General features: G+C 63.5%; 2 protein-coding genes across 3 annotated transcripts; both read left to right on the forward strand.

The window, feature by feature from the left end:
- Positions 1-97: 97 nt before the first annotated feature.
- POLD1 (DNA polymerase delta 1, catalytic subunit) lies at positions 98-9,805 on the forward strand. Of its 2 annotated transcripts, XM_074220125.1 has the most exons (27): positions 99-231; positions 355-566; positions 958-1,071; positions 1,180-1,344; positions 1,451-1,576; positions 1,651-1,819; positions 2,187-2,268; positions 2,354-2,483; positions 2,695-2,861; positions 3,019-3,123; positions 3,351-3,491; positions 3,564-3,674; positions 3,755-3,946; positions 4,672-4,760; positions 4,859-4,975; positions 5,074-5,187; positions 5,282-5,429; positions 6,036-6,131; positions 6,212-6,349; positions 6,429-6,604; positions 7,282-7,434; positions 7,683-7,785; positions 8,093-8,225; positions 8,419-8,532; positions 8,753-8,805; positions 8,889-8,986; positions 9,644-9,805. In XM_074220125.1, the coding sequence occupies exons 2-27, from the start codon at positions 356-358 to the stop codon at positions 9,747-9,749; spliced, it is 3,351 nt and encodes a 1,116-aa protein (XP_074076226.1). In that variant the 5' UTR covers positions 99-231; position 355; the 3' UTR covers positions 9,750-9,805. The 2 variants fall into 2 exon arrangements, with proteins under 2 accessions (XP_074076227.1, XP_074076226.1); XM_074220126.1 differs by lacking the exon at positions 8,753-8,805 and having other exon boundaries at positions 98-231.
- A 1,510-nt stretch (positions 9,806-11,315) lies between these two features.
- Positions 11,316-16,678, forward strand: SPIB (Spi-B transcription factor). Its single transcript, XM_074220127.1, is given in 7 exon segments — positions 11,316-11,380; positions 11,382-11,435; positions 12,425-12,452; positions 13,069-13,141; positions 13,374-13,573; positions 13,763-13,907; positions 14,981-16,678. Coding segments are annotated over 7 exon segments (861 nt in total). The 3' UTR covers positions 15,277-16,678.
- Positions 16,679-17,678: the final 1,000 nt, after the last annotated feature.

Consider the following 17,678-nt stretch of genomic DNA (forward strand, 5'->3'; position numbering starts at 1 on the left):
TCCGCCACGCTCAAGATGGCCGCCCCGCGCGGCCTCTCCCGGCTCCGTGACCGCGCCTGTGCGGGCGAGGCGGCGGCCAATCAGCTTCCCGCCACGCTCAACATGGCCGCGCCCAGGGGCTTGCGCGCGCAGGGGTCAAAGGACGACGGCACCGGTGGCGGGAAACGCGAGCCCGGAGAGCGGAGCCGAGTCCGCCCGCGCCAGCGAGGGAAGGGGCCGGGGAGAGAGCGGGTGAGCGCGGGGGCGCGGCGCGGGGGGCGCGGGGTGGCGGCTCCGGGGGGCGCGCGGGGCGGGGGCGCGGGGCGGCGGCGCGGGGGGCGCGGGCCCGGACCCAGGCGCCCCCCTGCCCCGCAGCATGGAGCCCAAGCGGCGCGCGGCCGCGAGCGGCGGGGCGCCGGGCCCCAAGCGGCCCCGGGGCGGCGGCGGGGCCGGGGCGGAGGAGGACGAGGGCCCGCGCTCGCAGTTCGAGGAGGAGCTGGCGCTGATGGAGGAGCTGGAGGCCGAGCGCCGGCTGCAGGAGCAGGAGGAGGAGGCGCTGCAGCTGCCGCCCGAGGGCGCGCCCGAGGGTGAGGCCGGGCCCGGCGGGGCGGGGGGCGGCGTGGGGGCGGCGGGGCGCAGTGGCCCCCCGGGCCGCCCCTTCCCCAGTGCTCCCTGTACCCGGGCAGTGGGCGGCCCGCGGCTCCCCAGGCCTCCGCGCACAGCTCCTCACCGGGCGGGGGCCCCTCACCTGGGGGGACTCCTCACCTGGGGGGGCTTCTCACCCGGCGGGGGCCCCTCACCTGGGGGGGGCTCCTCCTGGAGACGAGGGGGCACACCGGCTCAGCCACGTGGGGGGAGGGGGAGCCCCGGCCGGAGACGGGCAGGGCAGGAGTGGCCCAGACCCCGGGCCCCCCACCCTCCCCAAACCCTCTGGAGGATGACTGGGCGGGAGCCTCAGGGGGTGACGTGTCCTCGCAGGGCAGCTTCCAGCATCCGCCCAGGATGCCCGCTGGCTCCGGCCTGCGCCGCCAGCCCTGGATCCCAAGACGCAAGCCCTGGTCTTTCAGCAGCTGGAGATTGACCATTATGTGGGTGAGTTGGCTCCGGGGCGGCCCGGAAGGAGCTGGTTGGGGTTGGGGGGTGGATGGGTGGTCTCCAGGGTCCCAGTCTCTTTCCCTGAGCCCAGCGTTTTCTCTACAGGTTCCCCATTACTGCCGCCACTCGCAGGGACCCCGACTCCAGCCCCAGGCTCTGCTCCTGATGCGGTCCCCATCCTTCGGGCCTTTGGGGTCACACAGGCCGGTGTCTCTGTTTGCTGCCACATCCACGGCTTTGCTCCCTATTTCTACGTCCCGGCACCCGCCGGTGGGTGACCTTCTTCCGTCCTCGGGTGACCCGGGAACGTAGAAGAGTGCATTTTGGCTCAGAGACGTCAGCTGTGGTGACCCCGATGCCTGTGACCTTTTTTCAGGCTTTGGCCCCGAGCACCTGGGGGACCTGCAGCGCGAGCTGAATTCTGCTGTGAGCCGTGAGCAGCGAGGGGGCAAGGAGCTGAAGGGGCCCGCCGTCCTGGGGGTGGAGCTCTGCACCCGTGAGAGTGAGTCTGTGCCCACAGGTGGGGGGCGGAGAGGGAAAGAGGAGAGCTGCCCTCACCAGCCCACCTTGCCCCAGGCATGTACGGCTACGTGGGCCGGGGCCCCTCGCCCTTTCTGCGTATCACCCTGGCGCTGCCTCGCCTCGTGGCCCCCGCCCGGCGCCTGCTGGAGAACGGCATCCGCCTGCCTGGTCTCGGCTCCCCCAGCTTCCCACCCTACGAGGCCAACGTGGACTTTGAGATCCGGTGAGACCCCAAACTCGGCCGGGCCTCTACTTGGTCCCTCCAGGGAGGGTGGGGTGTTTCTCCCTCTGCTCTGGCCACTGGGATCTCTCTCCCTTCCGGCAAGTGTTTGGTGAGCCCCTTCCTCGTCCCTTTTCTCCACTCTGCCCTCCCGCAAGGCCCGGGGACCTTCCACAAGGGGCTTGTGGTCACCATCCATGGGGGGTGGGGTGGCTGATGGCCAACCGTGCTCTTTGGCCGGAAAGGATCACCGAGACCCTGTGCTGAAGGAAGGAGCGGAGGCCCTCAGGAGACAGGAAGCGAGGCCCCAATCAGCCTCCTTGGAGCCTGACCTCCGACCCTTGACCGTCAGCCACCTGTCTCCCCCCAGGTTCATGGTGGATGCTGACATAGTGGGATGCAATTGGATTGAGCTCCCAGCGGAAAAGTACCAGCTGAGGACAGCGGGGAAGGTGAGGCCATTGGGCCCAGGCTGTGGGGTGGGGGCTTGGGGCTATGGGGGTGCCTGGCTCCCTCTGAGCGCCGCTTCCTCCCCAGGCCACACTGTGTCAACTGGAAGCAGATGTGCTGTGGGCAGATGTGATCAGCCACCCCCCGGAGGGGCCGTGGCAGCAGATCGCACCCCTTCGGGTGCTGAGTTTTGACATTGAGTGTGCCGGCAGGAAAGGTCTGGACCTTCTGATGCCCTGGGGGGGGGGGGCTGCGGGATGCTGGCGCTACCCCAGGAGATCACCAGGCCTGGCTTCACATCCCATTTTCTTCACGTGCTTAATGGCAACACTGGGCCGGTTGTGCTCGGCTGCCACCAAGGTCTACTCTGCTGTTATCGGTGACTTTCCCAGGCCCTTTCAGGCTCACGAGACCTTGCTGCCCCACAGGCATCTTCCCCGAGCCAGAGCGGGATCCTGTGATCCAGATCTGTTCTGTGGGCTTGCGCTGGGGGGAGCCAGAGCCCTTCTTGCGCCTTGCCCTCACCCTGCGCCCCTGTGCCCCCATTCTGGGCGCGCGCGTCCTCAGCTTTGACCGTGAAGAGGAACTTCTCCAGGTGACCCATTAGACCTTATGATCTCTCCCTCTGATCAGACTGATTCATTCTGTGTCCTGGGTTGGGTATTCACCAGGTGGTACAAGGTCATGGTAGTTCTGTGGGCGTGGGGCCAGCCCAAAGCCTCCAGGGTGAGCCCTTTGCCTGGGTCCCACAGGCCTGGGCCTCCTTTGTTCGCACCATGGACCCCGACGTCATCACCGGCTACAACATCCAGAACTTTGACCTCCCGTATCTCATCTCCAGGGCCCAGACCCTCAAGGTGAGCCCTAGTGGCTGGGCCTTGGAGGGTTGGAAGCTCAGTCACCCTTCTGCCCCCACCCCACCCCTACTCCGCTGCTGTGCGTCTCTGGTTCTGGGTTACGAATGTCTCCTTCTTCCTCCTGTGGGTTGACCTGGCCCATACTGCGTGTTTCTGGATCAACTTTCTCCCCCGCCACCCTCCTTCCCTCCACTTAGGCCTTTGCACAGCTCTACCCTTGTCCTCAGGTCTCGTCCTTCCCCTTCCTGGGCCGCATCTCTGGCTTACGCTCCCAGATCCGCGATTCTTCCTTCCAGTCCAAGCAGACCGGCCGGCGAGACAGCAAGATAGTCAGCATGACGGGCCGGGTGCAGATGGACATGCTGCAGGTAGGGGGGGGCCCAGGGAGGCTCCCGGCATGCCCGGCCTGGTGCCAAAATCCTCTCGTCGCCCTTTGTTAGGTCTTGCTTCGCGAGTACAAGCTGCGATCTTACACGCTCAATGCAGTCAGCTTCCATTTCCTGGGGGAGCAGAAGGAGGACGTGCAGCACAGCATCATCACCGACCTGCAGGTGAGCCCGGCCTCCCCATCCCCTGCCCTCCTCTTCCTCCCTGCCGCTGGCCCCCGCTGATCTCTCCGTCGTCTTCCCAGAATGGGAATGACCAGTCTCGCCGCCGTCTGGCCGTCTACTGCCTGAAGGACGCCTTTCTGCCCCTGCGGCTCCTGGAGCGCCTCATGGTCCTGGTCAATGCCGTGGAGATGGCCCGGGTCACCGGTGTCCCCCTCGGCTACCTGCTCACCCGGGGTCAGCAGGTCAAGGTCGTGTCCCAGCTCCTGCGCCAGGTCAGCCCAGGCTAGGGGCCAGGAGGGAGGGCTGGGCCCCAATTTTTCCTTCTAGGAGTCAGGACCCTTTTCCTTTCGGTCTTTCCCTTCCCTACCCTCAGGTGTCCCCACCTCTACATTCCATCCTTTATCCCAAGATCACAGCCTCAGTTTCACATTCCTGATGCTAGGAGTCCAGCTTCCGGGTTTGTCCCCCTCGCCCTGGGTTCCAGCCTCCACGTTTTGCCCTCCTTTCCTCAGTTCGTCCCCCTTCTCCAGGTTCTGTTCCTCCCTGCCCTGGGTTCCAGCTTCCATGTGGGTGTTGGCCTCCACGTCTTTCCAGACTAAAGATCCCAGATCTGGAGGATTCTGGCCTGCCCATCTTGGAACCAAGGATTCCCCCCCCACCACCACCACCTGCCCTCCTCTGCTTTTGTCCCTGTTGGTGTCGCTGCTTCCGATCTGCCTGTTCTCTCCCCTTTTCTTGCAGCTGTGCTGCTCAGTGAGGCCACAGAGGCCTTTCCTAGGTGCTGTGCCAATGCGGGGCAGATCTGGTCTCCCCTGGCCTGCCTCAGGGTGGCGTAGAGAGTTCCAGCCCTCCCCGGGGCGTTTTTCCTCAGCTCTTCTCTCTCTCTCTCTCTCTCTCTTTCTCTCTTCCCTGACTCCTGGCTCCTCCCAGTCCCTGCCCCCTTCTACTCCCTAACTCTTTACCTGCCGCCCCCCCCCACCCTTCCCTCCTCCCCCAGGCAGTGCGGGAGGGCCTGGTGATGCCTGTGGTCAAGACCGAGGGGGGTGAGGACTTCACAGGAGCCACGGTGATCGAACCCCTGAAAGGGTGAGCCAGGGCAGGGGGTATGGGAAAGCTCGACTGGGGCCCAGGAGGCCTCAGGCAATTGTGACATCAGTCCCCTCTGCTCCCTTCTCTCCGGCCAGGTACTATGATGTCCCCATCGCAACCCTGGATTTCTCCTCCCTGTATCCCTCCATCATGATGGCTCACAACCTGTGTTACACCACGCTGCTCAGGCCAGGGGCAGCCCAGAAGCTGGGGTAGGGGAGCTGCCCTTGGGGTTTGCTGGCCAAGGGGGGGCCTGGGCCCAGGCCAGGGCCTCCTCCTGATGGGCAACCCCCCCCCCCACCTCCCACAGCCTGACTTCAGACGAGTTCATAAAGACCCCGACGGGGAATGAGTTTGTGAAGGCCTCTGTGAGGAAGGGTCTTCTGCCCCAGATCCTGGAGAACCTACTCTCTGCCCGCAAGAGGTGGGCACCAGCCCTTCTGGCCCCTCTCTGCTCTCTCCCCCCCAGCCCCTCAACAGCCCAGCTCAGGGCCTCTCTGACCTCCCATCTCTTCCAGGGCCAAGGCGGAACTGGCCAAAGAGACGGACCCCCTGAGGCGGCAAGTCCTGGACGGGCGGCAGCTGGCGCTGAAGATCAGTGCCAACTCTGTCTACGGCTTCACTGGAGCCCAAGTCGGGAAGCTGCCCTGTGTGGAGATTTCTCAGGTGAGCTGGGGGTGAGGCCCCCTCTCCCAGAGAAACCCCGACTGGGCACCCCCAGCCACCTCCTCTTTCTTTGGGGAACATCCCTGGCCCTTCAAGGCTCAGCTGAGCCACAGGGACCCCAGAGCCAGAACACCTTCAGAAATTGTGCCGCCAGGCCAAAGGAGGTCACAGACCTGTGCCATCAGGTGCCTGCTCCTGGGCCCAGGAGATGCTGAGGCAAAAGGAAAGGCCTTTCAGTGACCCCAGCCCTGCCAGGACGTAGACTGGCATCTTCAGTTTCCCACCCCCCCAGCTCCTGGGAGAGGGTGAGGGGGCCCTCTTGGCCATCACCCATCCAATGGGGATCCAAGCACATGATAACAGCTCAGGCTTTGGGGTGGCCTGGGCTTTGGTGGAAAAGGGCAGCTGCAACAGCTGGGGCATGAAAAAGGAGAAAGAGGGACGGGGGCTGTGCCCAGCCAGAGATTACCAGGGAGATTCTGCCCAGCGGGGCCCTGTCTTCGGGCCGTCATCTTGGCTCCCCCACCCCCTTCCTTTCCTTGGGAATAAAGGCCTCAGATTGTTCCGTGGCCAATAGGACGTCATGCTTTCCTCTCCCTCCCCCAGAGCGTCACTGGGTTTGGACGCCAAATGATCGAGAAGACCAAGCAGCTGGTGGAGTCCAAGTACACTGTGGAGAATGGGTATGGTGCTGATGCCAAGGTGAGAGGTGGCCTGGGGGCCGGCGGGGCCCTCCCTGAGCCGGGCTCTGTCTCCATACTGGCCCGCTGGCCTCCTTGCAGGTGGTGTACGGGGACACGGACTCGGTAATGTGCCGTTTTGGAGTCTCCTCGGTGGCCGAGGCCATGACGCTGGGGCGAGAGGCCGCGGACTGGGTGTCCAGTCACTTCATTTCTCCCATCCGTTTGGAGTTCGAGAAGGTAGGTGGCGGGATGGGGGGGGCCCTTCCCTGGGCTGATGGGGGGGGTCTCACCCCGAGGTCTCCCTCCTCACCCCCAGGTCTATTTCCCGTACCTACTAATCAGCAAGAAGCGCTACGCGGGCCTGCTCTTCTCCTCGCGGCCAGATGCCCACGACAAGATGGACTGTAAGGGGCTGGAGGCGGTCCGCCGGGACAACTGCCCCCTGGTGGCCAACCTAGTCACATCTTCCCTGCGCCGGCTGCTCATTGACCGGTCAGTGCAGCCTGGACCGGGCCTGGCTTCCCCTGACCACCTCCCAACTCCAGGGAGGAAGGAGCTTGGCATTGGGCATGTAGGGTGCTGTGGGGCACGTGGGGAGTGGGCTCAGGCTGTTCCCCCGCCTCTGCACCAGGAAGCCTGGCCCAGGGAAACAGGAAGAACCGCAGAAGTAACAGAAGACCTTTGGGGGAGGGTCACCCAGAACCCTGAGGGAGGGGTCCATGGGAGGGCCCTGGGGTGACTCTCCCAGAGGCGCCCGGAGCATGTCAGGCTTCCAAGCGGGAGAGTGCTGATTCCTGAGGCAGGTTCTTGTGGTGACGGTGGGGGGAGACTATCCACAGGCCATGGCTGCAGCCCCCGCAGGGGCGGGAAGGGATGAGTGCCAGTGAGCCATACAGACTAGTGCCCCGGGGGGCCAACCCCAGGTTCCAGGAGGGGTCCGTGGGGCAGGAGATCTGGGGGAAGAGAGCTGGGGAAGTTAAGGGGATGTCTGGGGGAGATGGGACGGGCCAGGAGTTCCCCCTGGGGTGCCTCAGTTTCCTCTTCTGTAAAGCGAAGAGAGGAGAGCCAGGCTGGTTCTCCTTTGGGAGACTGGGAGTCACTCTCCAGGGTCACTCCACCCCTTCCAGTGCCAGTCAGGGCTGAGGCCTTGCTTCCCCCCCTTCCACCAGAGACCCCTCTGGCGCGGTGGCACACGCCCAGGACATCATCTCTGATCTCCTGTGTAACCGCATCGACATCTCCCAACTGGTCATCACCAAGGAGCTGACGAGGGCAGCCGCCGACTACGCAGGGAAGCAGGCCCACGTTGAGCTGGCTGAGAGGTCAAGGATGGGAGGGGGTGGGCCTGGCGCTGGGGCTCTGAGGCCCGGGGAGGGGGTGGCAGCTGGGCAGAGAGAAGCCGGGTCAGGGCTACCCAGAAATAGCACCTCGCCCGCTCAGCTGGGTGCCCCCCCCCTTCCTGTGGCACTCCCCGCCCCCATTCCCGGGGGCCTGAGCTCGGGGAGGGGGGGCTGCGCCCCGGGGTGGGTGCTGCCTGGCGGCTGTGCTGACCCTGACTGGGTCTCCACAGGATGAGGAAACGGGACCCTGGCAGCGCCCCCAGTCTGGGGGACCGAGTGCCCTACGTCATCATCAGTGCCGCCAAGGGCGTGGCGGCCTACATGAAGTCTGAGGTCCGTCCCCCCGGCCCGCTCCCCGAGAGACGCACGGCCACCTGGGGCTCGGCCCGGGCCACTCTCACTTCCCCTTTCTGGCCCGGGGAGACTGGGTTGGGGGGGGGGGCACGGGGGTTTTCCCCAGGCCGGCTCCTCCCCTGGGCCCCCAGGTGGCTGCCGGGGGCAAGTCAGTCCCCGTGGGCCATGCGTTCCACTGTGACCCGGTGACCTCTGACCCATCACCCCCAAACACCTCGATGGGGCGCGGAGGTGGGCCAGGGATCCCGGCCCCAAGGAGCTCAGCCCCCTCTCCCCTCCCCCCCAGGACCCCCTGTTCGTTCTGGAGCACAGTCTGCCCATCGACACCCAGTACTACCTGGAGCAGCAGCTGGCCAAGCCCCTGCTGAGGATCTTTGAGCCCATCCTGGGCGAGGGCCGGGCCGAGGCCGTGCTGCTGCGTAAGGGGGGCGGCGTGCCGGGGTGGGGAGAGCCTGGGGGGAGAAGGGGGACCCAAGGAGGAAGCAGAGGACTTGGGACCAGGCCTGGGGGGTGGAGGCTCAGGTCGGGGCCGTGCTGCTGGACGGTGGGGGAAGGAGAGCCCACCGGACGAGGTCTGGGGTCCCACCGGGCGCCCCCTGCTCCTCTCTCCAGGTGGGGACCACACACGCTGCAAGACGGTGCTGACGGCCAAGGTGGGGGGGCTCCTGGCCTTTGCCACCCGCAGGAGCAGCTGCATCGGCTGCCGGGCCGTCCTGAGCCACCACGGTGAGGGCCCCGGGGGTGGGGGGGCGCGGGGGGGCCCCTGCTCCTGGTGTGTCCGGCTGGGCTCGGCCCCCACCCGGGATTTCCCCAAGGGAGTTTTCCCCCCCGCACACACACTCCCTTGTTCTCTTCTCCCGGGACTTTCAGAGGCTGGCCTGTGGGGTGGGGGGGTGCCCACCCGGGGTCAATCTCTGACCCCACCCCCTTGGGCCTGCTTCTCTAGGAGCTGTGTGCAAATTCTGCCTTCCCCAGGAGTCAGAGCTGTACCAGAAAGAGGTGAAGGCAGTGGCAGGGGCTGGGACCCTCAAGGGGGGCTCCCCGGTGGCGCTCTGCAGGCCTGACAGTCCCTCTGTCCTCAGGTTGCGCACCTGAGCGCCCTGGAGGAGCGCTTCTCCCGCCTCTGGACACAGTGCCAGCGCTGCCAGGGCAGTCTACACGAGGATGTCCTCTGCACCAGGTAGGGGGCTCCCGGGCCCCTGTCTTCCCACTCTGACCCTGGGGGGTCCCACCTCGAGGGAAGGCTCGGCTCCCACCGTGCGTGGGGCAGCCTCAATCTCCCTAATCACAGGATCCCATGACCCCCGGGCCTGTCCCCCACCCCTACCCCCCTGCTCTTCAGTCCCCCACCTCAGCCTGGCCAGGCGGGGCTGGGCTTTCCCTAGGGAAAGGCCGGGCCGGCCCGGTTCCCACGGCAAAGCCAGGCCCGGGTTGGGCACAGGTGCCGTGCTGGCCACCTCCCCCGCCCCACCCTGGCCTTATCGCTGCCCCACCAAGCAAACAACCTGGCTCCCAGGTGGAGATGGCCGGGCGGGGTAGGGACAGGGGCAGGGGGAGGCCAAAGTCCTGGGAACAGGTGAAGAAGCCGGACCGTTACCCGCCCCGGGGCCGTGGCATCCGGCCGGGGAGGGGAAGGAGCCTGGAGGGACGCCAGCCTGGGGTCTCTGGGGTTCAGTGGGTCGCTGCTGGGAGACTTGACGGGAGCCCCGGGGGGTCCCAGAATGGGCTGGGGAAAATGGGAGGGGAGTGGGTCAGACATTTGGGTCCCCAGAAGAGCGGGGGATCCGTGGCTCCGTGGCTCACGGCATCCTCTCCCCCCACCCCTGCGCCCGTGCAGCCGAGACTGTCCCATCTTCTACATGAGAAAGAAGGTGCAGAAGGACCTGGATGACCAAGAGCAGCTGTTGGCACGCTTTGGGCCCCCGGGCCCGGCCACCTGGTGACCCCGGGGACCCCTGCCCTTTGACTTGGGGATCAATAAAGCTCTGAGCCTTTGGTTCCCCTCGTGTGGTTCTTTGGGAGGAAAAGTGGGAAGTGGGCCAGGGGCTCCCCGTCCCTGGGGGGCTCAAAGCCAAAGGTGCGGGCCACTTGGGAGGTGGGCTCCACGGATCTATTGCTACAATGGGGGCCTGGGGGCCTTGTGCTGAGGGGCCTAGTGCAGACGGTGCTCAGAACTACCTGACCCACAGGGGCCCCCTGGCCTCCATTATGGCCCTCGTAGCCCTGGGTGCTCTGGCCTCAGTTTCTCCTATCTGGTGGGGGCGGGGTCTGGCAGGGGTCGAGAGGTGACCACGGCCTCTGGGCTGGTATGTGGACCCCACTAGACCAAGTGACCTCCACCAAAACAGTCATCAAGTTTAGGGGGGGTTCCGGGTTTGATTAGGCCTTCAATAGCTTGTTTGATCTGGCAACCCTGGGAGAACTGGGGTTACCCCCATTTTACAGACTGGGAGACCAAGGCAGACAAGTTCTGTGGCTCCACCAGCTTGAGGCCTCCCTGCATTGCCCAGCTGTGGGAGATTGGGGTGTCACATGCCTCGCTTGGGGGACCCAGAATCACAACGCATGGAGGTTGAAGGCAGAGCCCGCTCCTCCGGCAGGGGTGGTGATGCCCACCTCCCCTCCTCTGCCACCCTCATCTTGGGGGGGAGGGGTTTGGCAAGCCTGGAGCCTGACTCAGAGTCAAGAAGGCCCTTCCCGAGACCAAATCCAGCCTGACGCCATCTGTGTGACCCCTAGGATGGTCCCTTCACCCGGTCTGCCTCAGTTTCCTCATCTACACAATGACTTGGAGGAGGAAATGGCAACCTAGTCCTCCAGCGTCTGCCAAGGAGACCCTCCAGAGCATCCCGGGGAGGCACGCGCCGCTCCACCATGAGAAGCGTCACAGAAACTTGGCTCCCTTGGGGGCCAGGCTTGACCAGGTCCAGGCCGCCTCCCTCGGGTTCCAGATGAGGGGGCGCGCCCACCCAACGGAAACCCCTTCCAGCTCTGAAGGCACCTGAGGATGACCCTGGGGAGGTGCACAAGGGCCCCTTGGCAGGCCCCCCAGAACCCTAAGCACCCCGCCAGCTCTGATGTTGAAGTCCACTTTCTCCCCGCCTGCCCCCCCCCCCCATTTCACAGGCTGGGTCATCTCTCAGCACTCCTCCCCTTGGGCTCTGCCAGGACATTGGATGGTGCCCCCTTCCTCCTGATCATCTGACCTCTATGTGGCTGGCCCACCCATTTGTTGGGGACCCAGAAAGCCCCCAAGACAGCCCTGCTTGTGGTGCCCCCAACCCTCGTGACCCAGGCACCTCCCCCCCCCCCAGGGAACCAGGTCTCTGCCTCTCCCCAAATCCCAGTTTAAGAATCCCCTGGAGATTTAGGAGTCATGCCCCCACCCCCTTCAGCACCAAGGTAACCTGTCACCCCGAGGACCCAATGGGCCGGGTGCCCCACTCTCCCCTGCCCTCCCCGATCACGTGACTCATTGAGCAATCCCCCATCTGCAGAGGGGATTTTCGATGAGGTCACTGGGCCCCGCCCCTCCCCTCCCTGGCTATAAGGTAGTGGCTGTGCCAGGGGAGAGCTGTGCCATCATTGCCAGGCCCCTGCCCCACCATGCTCACCTTGGAGGCTGCACAGTAAGTCAGGACCCCCAGGCTCCAAAGGACAGGTCTCCTCCCTCCCTCTGCCTCTCTCCATTTGTCGCTGCTTCTCTTCATCTCTCTCCCCTCCCTCTGGTGCCCCCCATCTCTGCTCCCCTTCTCTCTTCGCGTCTCTCCCCTCACTCCCCTTCTGGCCCTTCTCTCTTCATCTCTCTCCCGGCTCCCTGCAGTCTCTCTGCTCCCCTTCTCTCTCTTCTCCCGGTCTCTGTCTCCCCACTCCATCTCTCCCCTCCCCCTCTCCCTGTCTCTGCTCCCCTTCTGTCCTCCGTCTCTGCCTCCCCCTCTCGCCCTCTCCCCAGGTCGCTCCCTCTCCCCTGGGCCCCCTCCTCTAGGGCTCCTCCTGGCCCATGGGTCCCCTCCACACTTTCTCTCCACTTTCTCTCCCCCACCCCCACCCCACCCCGCAAGCACTTTCCCCACCTCAGCTTCTGGCCATGCAAATCTCCCCAGGGATATTTCCGTCCAAACCGCCCCTGCCCCCTTCCTGTTCTAAACCCTGGGGGGGGAGGCAAGGCACACCCCTCGACTGCAAGGTTCAGCTATCCCCACATTGCCCCCCAAATCAACCAGGAGCCCACGAAGTTCTATTTGGTGGCTTGAGTCTGAAGAGATTGGGGAGCCGGGGGTCATTGAGGGCGGAAGACACGGCAGGCAAGGGGGACCCAGGGGAGGAGAGGCTTCAGAGAAGGGGTGCAGAGGAGTGAGCGTCAGGGGGCCATGGAAAGGAAGGGGCCTGGAAGAAGGGATTCGGGGAGATCCAGGGGCGCCGGGAGGAACGGGTGCAACCTGACGGGCCAGAAGATGGCGGGGGAGGGGTGCAGAGGGGGTGCAGGGGGTAGGGAAGAGGGACGAGAGAGGAGAGGGGGAGGCCGTGGGGGGAGTGGGGGGAAAGAGCCGAGTTCGGGGGCGCAGACTCGGAGGGGGGGGAGGCCACCCCGCGCCATCCCGGCTTCTTCTCTCCCCAGGTTGGAGGATTCACACTTCGCTTGCCAGGTAAGGCCCATTTTTCGTTTCCCGGGTCCGAGCCCCCCCAGCTCCGTCGGGCCGGTCCGTCTCCCCCTTCCTTCTGTCTCCTCCCGGCTGTCCCAGCGCTTCTTCTCGGGGCCCCTCGAACTGTGGCCCCGGGATCCCCAATCTATCGAGGTCGTTGGTGCGTCTTCGCTCCCCACCCCACTTTGTTTCTGACCCTTCCTCCCGTTTCTCTCTGACTGTCCCCCTTCCTCTCTGTCTCTCACTGCCCCTCCTTTCTATCGCTCCAACTGTCTCCCACTGCTCTCCGAGTCTTTTGATTTTTTTGCAAGGCAATGGGGTTAAGTGACTTGCCCAAGGCCACATGGCTAGGTCATTAAGTGTCTGAGGCCGATTTGAACTCAGGGACTCCTGACTCCAGGGCCGGGGCTCTATCCACTGCGTCACCTAGCCGCCCCTGCCCCCCGTTTCTATCTCCAACTCTCCCCTTGCCCTTTCTCTCTCACTGCCCCCCCTTTCTCCGTCTCACTCGGTCTCTCTCTCGCCGGCTTCTCTTTGTCTCGCCTGTCTCTCTCCCGGTGGGGAGTCCAGGGGAAGGAGCGACCCCCCCAGTGACCCCCCCCCCCCCGCCCCTCCTCAGTATTCAGATGGAGTCTTCTATGACCTGGACAGTAGCAAACACCCCAGCTACATGGACCCCGAAGGCATGGCGGGTAAGTGCGCTTCCTCCCCCTCCTCGGCTTCCCCACTGCCCCTGCCTCCTCACTCTACTAGGCTCCACGTCCCCCCCCCCCCATCCTTCCTCTAGGCTTCTAACCTGCCCCCCCCATGCAAATGTTGGAGCCAAAGACAACTGTCCTTCCCTGCCCACAATTCTTCCTTTGTGCCAGGGGGCCGGGCCGCCAGCCCCCCCCCCTCAGGACACCTCCCTCCTGCCTTTCCCAGACTCCCTGTGGGGCTGGACGGAGCCAGCGCCCAACCTGACCACTGCCTATGAGCCCTTTGACCCCTCAGCAGCCTCACTAAGCCAGGTCCAGAGCCTCCACTTCTCCTACCTGCCCGTCAGCTATGGCCCCAGTGGGCAGGTAGAGGCCACCCCAGGCCCAGGGCTCAGCACCTACGCTGAGGAGGACTTCGGAGGCCAGGTGAGGGGACAGGAGTTGTGTGAGTGTGTGTTGGGGGGGCCTGGGAACCATGGAACCTGGGTTTAGCCAATCACATCTCTGAGTCTCCCCCCAATGACACTGGGGCCTCTCGGGAGGGGAAGAAGGCTTGGAGAGGAGGGCAGGGGGGCCAGCAGAACCAAGCTCTGACCTCCCCCTCCCTGCCCCCAGCCCCTGGCCCCATTCACCCAGTTCCCCAGTCCAGGCTTGTCCGAGGACGAGGAGTTCCCATTGGACGGCCCGGCCCTGGAGGTGTCTGATAGCGAGTCCGAGGAGGTGCTGGCAGCTGGAGGGGAAGGGAGAGGAGCCGATGCAGGTAGGCTGTGGCTGTGGCTGGGGGGAGAGGGAGCCTGCGGCTCCAGGGGCCCCGATATGAAGACCTCTGCAGATGGGGAGCTCCCCTTGAGACTGCCCAGGACAGTTTTCTGATAGGAAATCCTCCCTGTCACCAAGCCTCAGTTGGTCTCTCTTTCACTTCTTCCGCTGGGGCCAAAAATAAAGCTAATCCCTCCATCCTGTACCTTACTATTGTGTCCCCCTAAAGTCAGCCTGTCTCCCCATCCATTTGGTCCTGCTTCCTTAGATGATACAATGTCCCCTCGAGGGGCCTCCAGTTGGCTCCCCTGTGCCCTAGCCCTGTGACCTTGGTCTCCCGGGTCTCTTTTCTCACCCAAGAAACAAAGATGTTGGACATGATGAGCCCTGGGGTTCCTTCAGGCTAGAGGTGATAAGGGTGAGGGGCCGGGAGGGAGAGGAGAGACCCAGGCAGAGTGGGAGGCAAAGCTGGAACACGGGTGGGGACCCTTGCCGCTTGGGCCAGGCTGCTGCTGGGCAAAGGTGCTTCTAGATAGCATTTAGCTTCGGCTACTTTTTGAGCAGTTGAAATCTGTGGAGCAGGAATAAGGAGTTGCTCTGGAAGGGCCCCCAGCTTTGCCTTCAGGCCGGCTTTCCCAGGAGCTGCCCATTCTCTTGGTACCTCTGCCTTCCCCCCATTTGGCTCCAAGGTCTCCCCACGAAACAGAATCTGGAAAGAGCTGATTAGAGGGAATCCTCGGTGCTTCAGGCTGGCGCCAGCATCATCATTAATCCCACCTTCACCTCTAATGAATGCACATAGGCTGGGGGGCCTGATTTCGAGAGAGCTGAGGGAGGCCAGGTCTCCTCAAAAGATGCAAAGGAGGGGGGGGTCTCCTGGTGTGACTCCTCCCCCACCCATTCTCCTGGCCTAACCCTCCCCCTCTCCCAGCCTGACCCCCCAGCCCCTTCTCCTGTGCTCATCCTTCCCCCTCCTGTTCTGACCCCCCATTCTCCTAGCCTGATCCCCCTGTTCCCCCCCTCCCGTTCTCCCAGCCTGACCCCCGGCCTGTTCTGCCCCCCACCCCCACCCAGGTGCCCGGAAGAAGCTGCGTCTCTACCAGTTCCTGCTGGGGCTGCTGACCCGGGGAGACATGAGGGAGTGCGTGTGGTGGGTGGAGCCGGGCGCGGGGGTCTTCCAGTTCTCCTCCAAGCACAAGGAGGCCCTGGCCCGGCGCTGGGGCCAACAGAAGGGCAACCGCAAGCGGATGACCTACCAGAAGCTGGCCCGGGCCCTGCGCAACTATGCCAAGACTGGGGAGATCCGCAAGGTCAAGAGGAAGCTCACCTACCAGTTTGACAGCACCCTGCTGACCCCCCGGCGGGCGTGAGGGCCCCGGGGCCCCCGGGTGGGGGGGACCTCCAGGCCGTCCTCGAGATCCCCCTGCTGTCACCCTGAGCTAGCAGGTGCCTTCCAGATGATCCGCTGCTGAGCTGAGCGCCGGGGCTCAGGGAGCCCCATGGGGGGGTGGCTTCAGCCCCCAGGTATCCCTGGCACCCCAGGCCTTGGCTTAGCTGGGCTCTCCTCCTCTGACTTCTGAGGAGGGAGTGGGAACGATTGAGGTGGCCCACCAACCTCCGAAGCCCTAGCCCAGAGATCCTGGAGCCCATTTTCCAGCCCTCTGTCCAGGGGCGGGTGGGCCAGACTTCACATGCTCTGTGATTTTGGGGTGGTTGGACCTCAATCCTCCTAATTCTGAAAGACCCAGTGGTCCAGACTCCTTTCTGCCTGAGGGGATCCAGGTGAGGAGCCATTCTGGGGCTTGCCCCATCCTGTCCGGGGAGCCCCCCCTCCTTCCCATTCTTCCCCTCCCCCAGTTCTCAGCACAGCCAAGGGGCTGCCAAGGGCTTGGACATAGATTTTGAACTAGAGGGAGCCATCTGGTTATGGAGTAGAGGGGAGAAGTGAAAGACTAAGGGTCCCAGGCTCTGGATTCAAGTTTCAGTTCCATCAATGGCCCTTGACTTCCATCATCTTAAGGTAGCTGGGCAACCTTGGCCATGCCTCCGCTCCCCCTGAGCCTTTGGTGACATTTTGGTGCTGGTCCTGACTCATTGTGTAAGCTTGGGGGTATTGCTCCTCTCTGGGCCTCAGTTTCTCCCTCAGGTCACTGGACCAGATGTAATCTGAAAGGCATTTGGGGGTTCCAATGTGAAGGTAGTGAGCACCCTTCCCTGGACCCTGCAGGCGGGACCTTTGTGAGGTTGACTGTTCTGTTGGAGGCTCCGGGCCCCCTGCCCAGGAGAGCTTTCCCTAGGGTGGCTTTCCACCATCCTCCTTGGTTGGCTCCAAGACTATTCTCTCTCAGGGCCCCCTATGCCCCCTTACAAATCATTGGGGCTTGGAGGAGGCTGCCTTCAGAATCCTTTGTAGAGAACTGGGGGCACAGTTACACAATGAGTTGAGACTCTCGAACCCGGGGCCTCAGACCTCCAAGGCATAGTTTGTTTCCTACCAAGAGGCCCCCAGCAACCCATCTCCCTGCCCCTTCCCACAGGGACTTCGGTGTCATATCTCACCCTACCAAGTAATGAATTCTGCAAATAAAAGATGAACACACTTGAGCCTGGGCTATTCCTTTTGGAAATGACCAACCCTGGACCAACCCAAGCAAAAGCCATGACAGTGCCCCACCCCCAACACTCACCTGGGACCATGCATCAAATGGGGGAGGTTTGGGGCTCGGGACACTTCCCCCCCCCAACTTCTTATTGCTCTACATTCTGGTTGACCATTCCCTCATCAGCTCATTTTACAGATGAGGCAAACTGAGGCAAACAGGGTGAAGTTGCCCAGGGTCATAAAACTAGGAAGAGTCTGAGGCTAAATTTAAACTCAGGGATCCCTGAAAGCAGGTCCAGTGTTCTACCCCCCTCCACCTAGCTCCTCCAGTGCTTCTGGCTCTATAAGGGTTTCTGTTTCCTTGTCTTCAATGGATCCGTCTCATCCATGATATCTGTCTCTGAGTCTCTGGCTTTCTCTGGTGGCTCCCCAGCAGTTTGTCTCTGTTCTGGAAATCTCCCTGTCCATGTCTGCTTCTCTCATCTCAGTATCTCTTTGCTCCTCCCTGTTCTAGATCTCTCCCTCTTCCCTCTCCTCTCTCCCTTTCTCCCTCTTTCTTGTCTCTCTCTCTCTCTCTCTCTCTCTCTCTCTCTCTCACCCTTCTCTTTTATCTTTGTTTCTCCTCTATCTCCTCTGTCTCTACCTCTTCCTGTCCCAGTCTCTCTCCCTCTCCTCTCTCCCTTTCTCCCTCTTTCTTGTCTCTCTCTCTCTCTTTCTCTGTCTCTCTCTGTCTCTGTCTCTCTCTGTCTCTCCCTTCTCTTTATCTCTGTTTCTCCTCTATCTCCTCTGTCTCTCCCTCTTCCTGTCCCAGTCTCTCTCTCTCCCTCTCCTATCTCTCTTTCCCTCTCTCTCGGGGTCTCTCTGAATCCGCCCTGGTCCCTGGCTAGGCAGCACCCCCTTGCTAGGCTCCTGTGTCTCCCCACCAGGCCTCTGCATCCTTCGCACCCCCTCCTCTGGTCTCCCTCTATTCCTCCAACCCCCTTGTCCTCATGGAGAGAGTCTGAGCAGAGACCAGTGGTGTCCTGAAGCCTCCCACTCTGCTTTGGCCAAACATCCAGCCGGATCTGGTAAAGGTTAAAAGGGGGTTCAGGTTTGTTTTGGTGAGGGAGGGGCCCCTCACATGCTCCTCCCTCCCCATCAGGTTCCAGCTCCGGAAGGGCCCCGGGAGTC

This window comes from Macrotis lagotis, chromosome 1 (assembly GCF_037893015.1).
Source record: "Macrotis lagotis isolate mMagLag1 chromosome 1, bilby.v1.9.chrom.fasta, whole genome shotgun sequence".
Classification (NCBI taxonomy): Eukaryota; Metazoa; Chordata; class Mammalia; order Peramelemorphia; family Peramelidae; genus Macrotis; species Macrotis lagotis.

Bases quoted from the DNA above. Each gene is read 5' to 3' on its own strand.
- POLD1 (XM_074220125.1), top strand. From the start codon at position 356: ATGGAGCCCAAGCGGCGCGCGGCCGCGAGCGGCGGGGCGCCGGGCCCC. The intron at 567-957 runs GTGAGGCCGGGC...GTGTCCTCGCAG, and splicing joins GCCCGAGGGCGCGCCCGAGG to GGCAGCTTCCAGCATCCGCC. The intron at 5,430-6,035 runs GTGAGCTGGGGG...TCCCTCCCCCAG, and splicing joins CCTGTGTGGAGATTTCTCAG to AGCGTCACTGGGTTTGGACG.